The 9,044-nt window shown below is 42.0% G+C and overlaps 1 protein-coding gene across 1 annotated transcript in view; it reads left to right on the top strand.

The window, feature by feature from the left end:
• The first annotated feature begins 3,194 nt into the window (after positions 1–3,194).
• The window catches only part of GRB2 (growth factor receptor-bound protein 2), an 84,520-nt gene continuing 78,670 nt past the window's right edge, over positions 3,195–9,044 (top strand). The window contains exon 1 of the mRNA XM_011944970.1: positions 3,195–3,550. Coding sequence (XP_011800360.1) covers positions 3,473–3,550 — 78 coding nt within the window. The 5' untranslated portion in view covers positions 3,195–3,472. The remainder of the gene's footprint in view (positions 3,551–9,044) is intronic.

The raw sequence follows: 9,044 nt of genomic DNA, 5'->3' as shown, positions 1-9,044 counted from the left end.
AGCCTTGGAAGTAGGGATTTAATTTTCTGTCAAGCTCTGCATCTCACAAAGCAATAGTTACTCAAAACACGATTTTCAAGAAGGTTATTCTTTTTAAGCTTTCAGCAGATGAGTAGCAGTAGGAAAGCAGGTATTGAGAACTGTTTTGGTTTTTTGGTACTGCTATTGAATAGCATTGCAGCTATCTTAAATCCTGAATGACATAGAAGCTTATGGCTGGTCTTACTACATAGCACCTTGATAGTGACAGGGCTTTTCGTTTCTATCTGATTTTTGTTTTTCAAAAATAAAACTCCTTATTTTTTTCCTATCATTTTAACTATCTATCACTGATACATAGTCTCAGCAATAGAGACCAGTTAAAATAAACAGGCTGAGGAAAATGTTGATAGCATGTAGGAGAGATTTTGGAGCATTTATTAAAAGTAAACATAGGGCTGGGCATGGTGGCTCACTCTCCCTTGTAACCCCAGCACTTTGGGAGGCCGAGGCAGGCAGATTGCTTGAGGCCAGGAGTTTGAGATCAGCCTGGGTCTTAAAAGGTAGATATTATTCTCGTTTTACATATGAGAAAACTGGAGCTTGTTTCAAAAGTTTGCCCAAAATTGTAGCTGTTAGTGTGAGGGGCCTGCCTCTAGAGACCATGCAAATTCAACACTAAGCTATACTGGACTGGTCTCACATAGTGAGACCCTGTCTCTACAAAAAGTAGAAAAAGTAGCCGGGCATAGTGGCCCACACCTGTAGGTCCAGCTACTTGGGAAGCTGAGGCGTGAGGATTGCTTGAGCCAAGAAGGTCAAGGCTGCAGTAAGCCATGACATGCCACTGCACTTGTGCCTGGACAACAGAGCAAGACCCCGTCTCAAAAAAAAAAAGAAAAGAAAAAGTAAAAGTAGATACACGGGGAACTAGGCAAGTAAGAAATAGAACACTAAGCAGTTACTAATGCTGGGGAAAATTGAAGGATTGTACAAAAAAGTATCATTGGGTCAGGCACAGCCACTGATGCCTGTAATCCCAGCACCTGGGGAGGCCAAGGTGGGCGGATCACTTGAGGCGCCAGGAGTTCAAGACCAGCCTGGCCAACATGGCGAAACCCTGTCTCTACTAAAAATATCAAAAGTAGCCAGGCTTGTTGGCATGTGCCTGTAGTCCCAGCTACAGGCCAAGGTAGGAGGATCGCTTGAACCCGGGAGGTGGAGGTTGCAGTGAGCCAAGATCATGCCACTGCACTCCAGCCTGGGCAATCTTAGACTCTAGCTCAAAAAAAAAAAAAAGTATGATTGGTTTTAGTGCATTATTTAAATTATCAGTGAGTAGTATTTCATGATATACTACTGATTAAACCAGAATATGTGATATTATTGGTATAGGGCAGGGGGAAACTAAATCTTCACCTTGCAGACAATAGATAATGGCTGGAATAAACTAAGAAAGCAGTAAAAGCACATTCTTTAGAAATACTGTATCCATTTTGTGTGCATTGACTACAAGATTAAAAACCAGAAAAGTACTCTAAATACAAAGAGAAAGCAAAAAACAAAATGGAGAGTGAGCGCCTGTGGGTGTTGGTAGGGAGCTGTTCTTTTTCATAAGCCTTTTAAAACTCTGACTTTTAAAATTATGTACATGGGTTAGATTGATCAAAATAACTACAGTGTAAGTGAAGGGCATTTAAGGATACACAAAAATAAATACTCTCAGATCAACCTCTGCATTTTTTAATATTTGCTGGGACTCTTTCTTTACTTCCTCTGTTACAGCCAGTGGCGCCACATGGAATATCTTAGGTATGGCCTGAAGGAATAAACATTGATTTGGTTTATTAGTTACCTGCAGCAGAATGTTTGGCTTTCAGAATTTGACTGAAGGACTCACTATCAGACGATTTATTTTCTTTCTGATAATACTTATCTCGGTCTAATCTTAATATTCCCTACTGGCTCACTACTTGGTCCATTTGCAGCTATGCTTGATTAGTGCCCCAATTGTCAACTTTAGAACAAAGGAATAATAATCACTTGTGCCCCTCAAATAAGCTGCTAGGTCGTAATTATCCAAGAAAGGTGTCACTATAAATAATCTGTCCCAGTTCTGTTGTTTTCTGCTTTTTAGCAAGTATGAAAACAGTGACCGAGCTCACCAGAACAAGGCTTTACTTTTCTTTAGTTATCCACAGATCTAGGTTGTGTCCTATATTCATGGCTAGAGACGCTTCGCTACACCAGTGATTGTACTACTGCCAGTTCATCATCACCTGATACAGTATCTCAGGGTTCTCACAGAATCTTTTACCTGCAAAATGCAGTTTGCATCAGTTTTATACTCTGCTTGCTCTAAGAAGCTGTGTGCAAGGTGACTGAGAGAGAGACTTCACTTTAACCTTCTTTGGGCACCATCTCCCTGCACTTTCTTTCCCATACAAGATAGTTGGCAGCTCAGATTCTGAAAAAGGGATTCCTTTCAAGTGTAGATTAGCACTTCAGCTCTGCTCCTTAGGTTAGTTAGAAATAATGTGGAGCTATCTCTGAAGTGCCGAGTCTTGGTCATTTATTTCATTCCTGGTGGGGACCCCAGAGTCCTGGGGATCTGCAGGGGAAAGAGAGCCTTATGCAAGAGCATCATCCCCACTATTTCCACCGTACGCGGCTCGGAGCTGTGATCTTTCTCTGGTTACCTGAACTTGCCGATCACAACATGGGAGTGCTGGGGGAAAGCCGCCAGTGCTTGTAGCAGTAAATGGATTGAAAAAGCAGTTCCTACGTTTACTTATTCCTGCTCTCCTGGGAGCAGACCATGGTTTAGTTTCGAGAAGAGTGCACCAGCTGGAAACCAAAGAGTCTTGCTTTCCTTGCTCTTGACTGTGGAATAGGGAAGCCAGCATTCTCAGAAGACCAGAAGGGAAGGTGGGGGGAAGGGAGGGAGACAGGCCTGTTTAACCGAGAAGAGACAGGTGCCATTCCCAGGGTGAGGCCTTTCTTTCAGTGGACCGTATTTGGTGCTGGAGAAGAGCCTGTGAGGAGTGAAGGAGGAAAGGCGGAGACTGAGCGGGACTCCAGCCGGTTCCTGCACGCAGTGCACACCCAGCGGGAAGGAAGAGGAAGTGTGTTCAGGAATAGCTCAGGCAGCTGTGCCATTGGCCGACAGGCCTGTCAGTCGCCTGGGGGCTGAGGCTGAAAAGAGGAAGAAGTTGGGGGGGGCCGTTGCCTGGAAGGGAGGGAGGAGGGCTGAGCCAGGCCGAGCCAGGGGGCGTGGGGGCTGGGACAGCAGGCCGATTGGCAGGGCGGGGTTGCCTTCAATCCTGGCCACTTCTCTTAATCGTCCCTCTCCTGCTTCAGATTGGCATTGTGTGTCCCAGAGTGCGTGAGTCCCAGAAGAGAGGCGAGGCTAAGCCCAGAGCGCTGGGTTGCTTCAGCAGGGAAGACTCCCTTTCCCCTGCTTCAGGCTGCTGAGCACTGAGCAGCGCTCAGAATGGAAGCCATCGCCAAATATGACTTCAAAGCTACTGCAGACGATGAGCTGAGCTTCAAAAGGGGGGACATCCTCAAGGTAAGTGCTGAGCACAATGCTGAGATCTCTCTCCTTGTGCTCACTCACCTTTTTTCGCCCTGATTACACACAAAGAAGCTATGTTTTTCATTGTAGACTTTCAACATTTACCATCATATTTGATCTGGAGAGCTTGAGATAGATGCTGAGTAGAATATTAAATATGACTTAAGTGAGTTGGTGTGATGTATGGTCTTTAACTGCCTTTGTGTGAATGCTTCAAGTATTTGTTGATACTGGTAATATTTCAAGTAAAGTCAAAGTAGTGTGATTGTAGAAAGGAAGTATATGAGTAGATTGATTTGCCCTGTAGAGTTTTATTTTAAAAATAGCATTTTTTAAAAAGACCTAGACTTGAAGTATTTATGTAAAAGCATTCAGTTAGTCTTATCTTATATAGCCAAAAGATTTTGCTTTCTAGAATATGATTTTGGTAGGTTAGAAATTAATTTTCCCAATTTAGAGAGGTTGTTAGAAGTGCATACCAAAACTCATTAAAGAACCTCAGTGTATTTTTATTCTTTGTGAAAAAACAAATGGAGTTCGAAATAATAAGGTGCAACCTGCTATTGTACAAGTCAGATTTCCACTTTCTTAAAAGAAACTTGAGGAGCAATTACCCCATATTAAACTCTAATTGCACGAAAAGAAACCTGCTGACAGTTTAAAAATCAGCTTCTATACCGTGTGCAGCTTATTTTGAGCCCCACTATTTATATGAGGATTCGCTCTCCCCCAGCACATGTTAATTATGTTGTTTACCCAATTGACTGGAGCAGTTTGCCCTTTTGGATGTGTAATGTATTTTAACGATGAGTGTTATCAAAGAGTATGTTAATTTTAAAGGAGGAAAGTCTGAAGCTATTAATGTTTGAGTGTTTCTTGTGTCTCAAGTTTTGACATTTTTCCTTCAGAGCCTTAGACTGATTGTTGGAATTTGCTACCTCATTTGTTTACTACCCCTGAATGAAATTCTTAGAATTTTATAAAGAGAAAGCAAGTGGAGATGTAGAAATATGGTTCTTTATAAAAGGACGTGCGATTTTTTTACTTTTAAGTTATGTGGACGTATTGATAGTCTCTATTTTGCCCTCATTGCCCAAAGTGTAGAGTTCTACTCTGAAGTTAACTGCCCAGTAATTTCTTAATGTTAGAAACATAAGTTGAGCCTCATAGAAGGTGATGCTGCAGAGCCCGTTAAAGAGAAGAAAACTCTGTGTCTGTGTGTGCATTTCAAAGCTGTGTTTGTGGCTTTTCGAGGATATTCTCAAAGTCAGCACTCAATTGTCAGGAAGCAGAAGGAACCAGCTCTAGGTTTCTATTTTCTTGGACTAGAGAAAATATGCCCAGCTAGAGATCAGGGCAAAGTTAACTTAGACTACAAAATTGCTCAGTTTTCATTGGTGTATGGGAGAGGAAATTTGATGTTTCTGTAGGTGATTACTGTTTTCCGCAGATAACCTACTTGTGATGGTATAAGACAGGCTACTCAAATGCCCCCATTTATAACCTGTACAAAAACCCTTTTGGGCCAGTATTTTTTGTTTGTGATATAAACTTAGATTTCATAAGTTTATCTTAGAAACTTGAACCTAGAAGGCTGGTAGTTCATATTTTTCTCTAAATCTGTCCCATTGCACATTAAGCACTGAAGCAACAAATTAAAACAAAACTAGGGACATGCGGTCTCTTTTTAAGAATTTTTTTTTTTTTTTGAAACGGACTCTCGCTCTGTCACCCAGGCTGGAGTGCGGTGGTGAGATCTGGGCTCACTGCAGGCTTCACCTCCCAGGTTCACACCGTTCTCCTGCCTCAGCCTCCCGAGTAGCTGGGACTCCAGGCGCCTGCCGCCACGCCCAGCTAATTTTTTGTATTTTTAGTGGAGACGGGGTTTCACTGTGTTAGCCAGGATGGTCTCGATCTCCTGACCTCGTGATCTGCCCTCCTCGGCCTCCCAGAGTGCTGGGATTACAGGCGTGAGCCACCGCACCCGGCCTCTTTTTAAGAATTTTTAAACAAGAACTTTCCCTGACTTACGTCTTTGAAGTTTATGCTAGACCTAGACCATGAACATTTTATAAATTCTTTAACTTAAATTAGTAAACTCAGGAACAAGTGTAAAAACCTTCTCTCCCATCCTTTTATTAGGGAAGAAGATGCTGTTTAACAATCCCTCAGAAATTTTTATTATGGAGGAGAAAGTAAATCAGAATATTCACGTTCACTTTCATATTTTCTTTGAGGAGAGAGAAAAATACATATATGTGGTTCTTTTCAATTTGGTAGATAACCGAGATATGAAGTCATAATGCCATTATTGCTTTTGAACGGTGGCCATTAGGTGTTTGTTGGTAATGTTGTGGCTTTACTCCAAAAGAAAAAAAAAGAGTGACGATACAGTAGTTGCCCTTTGTCTCATAACTGTGTGAAATGGCTGGGTGAAGAGGAGGAACATGCTTTCTTAAAAGCTGTTAGTTAAAAAAACAGAGTTTTTCTCATTTGATTCTTCCTTTGGATAGCTTTGATTTGGTAAGTCTTGAGGGTATTAATTGTAAGCCAAAACATGTTTTAAAAGTTGCTGGAATGGCATTGACCAATTTAACTTTCATTGAAATAGGCATATATATGCATGCCTCTCTTGATAAAGGAGATGTGCATATGGATATTGAATAAGTTTCATTTCAAGATAATGAAATAGAAAGGCACTTAGCCTTCACCCTCTGACTATAGTTCAGAAGGATCACATCTTCTCCTGTCTTGGAGTTCCTGGTTAACTCTTAGTTAAAAATGGTGACTCCTTTCCTCCAGCACACCCCTTCCCTACTTTCTGTCTACACATTGACCTGTTACTGTCCTGAGAAAAAGAGGAAAAAATAAAAGCATTTTCCTAAAATAGAGTTGAATGGTTCAATATGTCTGCCTTTGTTTCTCTCTTTTATAAAAGCTTGTGTTTTTCTTGGCTGGGGGAGGGAGAGGACACTGAGATGTAAAATAGAAGGAATTGCCCTTCCTCTGTAGGTTTCAGGCCTGGTGTGGTTGGAATAAATCAGAATTCCTCCCACCATTGTAGGGCAGACTTGAGACAGTCCCGGAGGTTCTCCACTGACAAGACCCCTAAATAGTCTACACTAGAGCACATAAAACTGGATAAGCTTACCTAGGAGCTGCAGCTGCCATTTAGGGGCTTATGTATACTTACTTCAAATTATGCTGCATAGGAATTAAGAGACCATTTTGAGCTCTCAAATCTGTGCTCATTCCATTCTAGAGCCAGCTTCTTGCTTTCTTCAACTCTAGTGGAGAGCCAGCCCTGGGTCATCTAGTTGTATTCTACCTTCTCTGGCACTACCTTTACTAGTTCCTTAAACTACTTTAAAAACAGGTCTTGAGTTCACATTGAGATCTTCAAAGCATCCTCTGTCTTGGTAGCACTGCCTGGCCTATTTCAGTGTCACACTCACTAAGCATCTCTTGAGCCAGATACTGGGATAAGTTGCTTTGGGAGTTGGGAGAGAAATGTAAGATGTTCTTAGTCCCTTCAGAAGCTCCAAAGTCTCAAGAGAACTGAGATTAATATGTGAAACTGTACAAGATGGTATATAAAAATTTTTTTAGAAAAGGGAACGATCTTTTAAAATTTCTTAAGTTAGACTTACTATTTTACAGATGAGGAAATGGTGGCCCATAGAGTTAAATGATCTATCCAAGATCACACAACTGTCATTCTTAGTAGTGATTTGTAGTAGTGATTCTTAGGAGTATTTGATGGTATGCACACTGTAACTGCTAGAGTCATTCAGGAAGGATGAGACTGGCAAGCGCTGACATCAGTCAGGTGTGTGCAGAGTTGTGACTTGAACTGAACCTTGTAAGGAGAACAAGACGTGTAGGTTAAGAGAAGGAGCACATTTCAAGGGAGACAGAAGTTGTGCTTGTTGTGTTTGAGATAGGAAGGCTGGAATAAGAATCTGGACTGACATAGTGGAAAATAAGGTAGAGTTGGAGCGAGGTGAGAAAAGCCTAGTTAAGAGTTTGATCTGGTCCTTAAGAAGCCTCGGAAGGTTTTTAGTGATGAAGAGCGTTGTGTGTGTGTAAAGAATTGCAAGGGGGCAAGCCTGGGATCCCAAGCCTGGATGGTGTCAAGTAATCTGTATCAACCTGGGATACTAGAAATGAAGGAGGGGAGTGGTTTGAAAGATACTGAAAGGAAGAATCACGGGATTTCTGTCTGTCAGATAGGGGCATTTGAGTAAGTCTCCTAAGAAAGAAATGCCCTTTGATTATGATCCTCAATGGAGAAGATCGGTGAAGAGCCAAACCCTAGTTTGCTTGGTTAGAGTTTTCACAAGTTGTAAGTCCCGAGTTTCAGTGCATGAGTCCCATTTCAGGGGTTCAAATTACCTAATCTAAATAAAAAACCAGGTACACTAGTAGAAGCCTGAAGGCCCCACCTGCTCATGAAGCTGAGAGAGGAAGATGGCTTGAACCCAGGAGTTGGAGCCCAAACTGGGCAACAAAGCAAGACCCCATCTCCAAATTAAAAAAAAAAAAAGAAAAGAAAAAAGGAGGTTCCTCCCCCCCCCCAACTATTTTAAAGTCCTAGTATCAGTGTACTCTGTAGAAGCATTAATTTTTTCTCCCAAAGTGCTGGGATTACAGGTGTGAGCCATTGTACCCAGCCTTTGCCTTTTGGTAAGAATTCTTATCAGTCTTGTTGACTGAACCAGAATATTGCATTTAATCTTTAAGAAGGAGGTTAGTTTGTGGCCAGGCGTGGTGACTCATGCCTGAATCCCAACACTTTGGGGAGGCCGAGGCGCATGGATCATTTGATCAGGAGTTCGAGACTAGCCTGGCCAACATGGTGAAACCCTGTTTCTACTAAAAATACAAAAAACAGCCGGGCCCTGTGGTGTGGGTGCATACTTGTAATCCCAGCTACTCAGGAGGGTAAGGCAGGAGAATCACTTGAACCCGGGATGTGGAGGTTGCAGCGAGCTGAGATTGTGCCACTGCGCTCCAGCCTGAGCAATTGAGAGAGACTCCATCTCAAAAAAACAAACAAAAAAAAAAAAAAAAAAGGAAGGGGGCAGTTTGTTGTTTGAGTGCTCTTAAAGCAAATAATCTGCTTGCTTTTTATTATATTCATTTTGTCAGCTGAATCGTCTATTTCCAAATAGGTGCTGAGAATGAACTTTCAGTTCCTATATAAATAAGACTCTTTTTGGGAGACTGACTGAAGAGGATTCTTCCCCCTGGTTGGAGAAGGAAATGAGTAAGGAAATGTAATATTCCTTCAGAATCTTTCAGTTTCACCTCTAAACCATATGATTGAATAGCTAGTAAGTTGTTGGGTTTTTTTTTTTTGGCGAAGTCTTGCTCTGTCGCCCAGGTTGTAATGCAATCGCGCGATCTCGGCTCGCTACAGCTTCCACCTCCTGGGTTCAAGCGATTGTCCTCTCTCAGCCTCCTGAGTAGGTGGGATTATAGGCGC

The sequence above is a fragment of the Colobus angolensis genome, unplaced genomic scaffold (assembly GCF_000951035.1).
Source record: "Colobus angolensis palliatus isolate OR3802 unplaced genomic scaffold, Cang.pa_1.0 Scaffold1, whole genome shotgun sequence".
Taxonomy (NCBI): Eukaryota; Metazoa; Chordata; class Mammalia; order Primates; family Cercopithecidae; genus Colobus; species Colobus angolensis.
The sequence above is the reverse complement of the archived record's forward strand: the minus strand, read 5'-3'. Positions and strand labels throughout refer to the sequence as shown.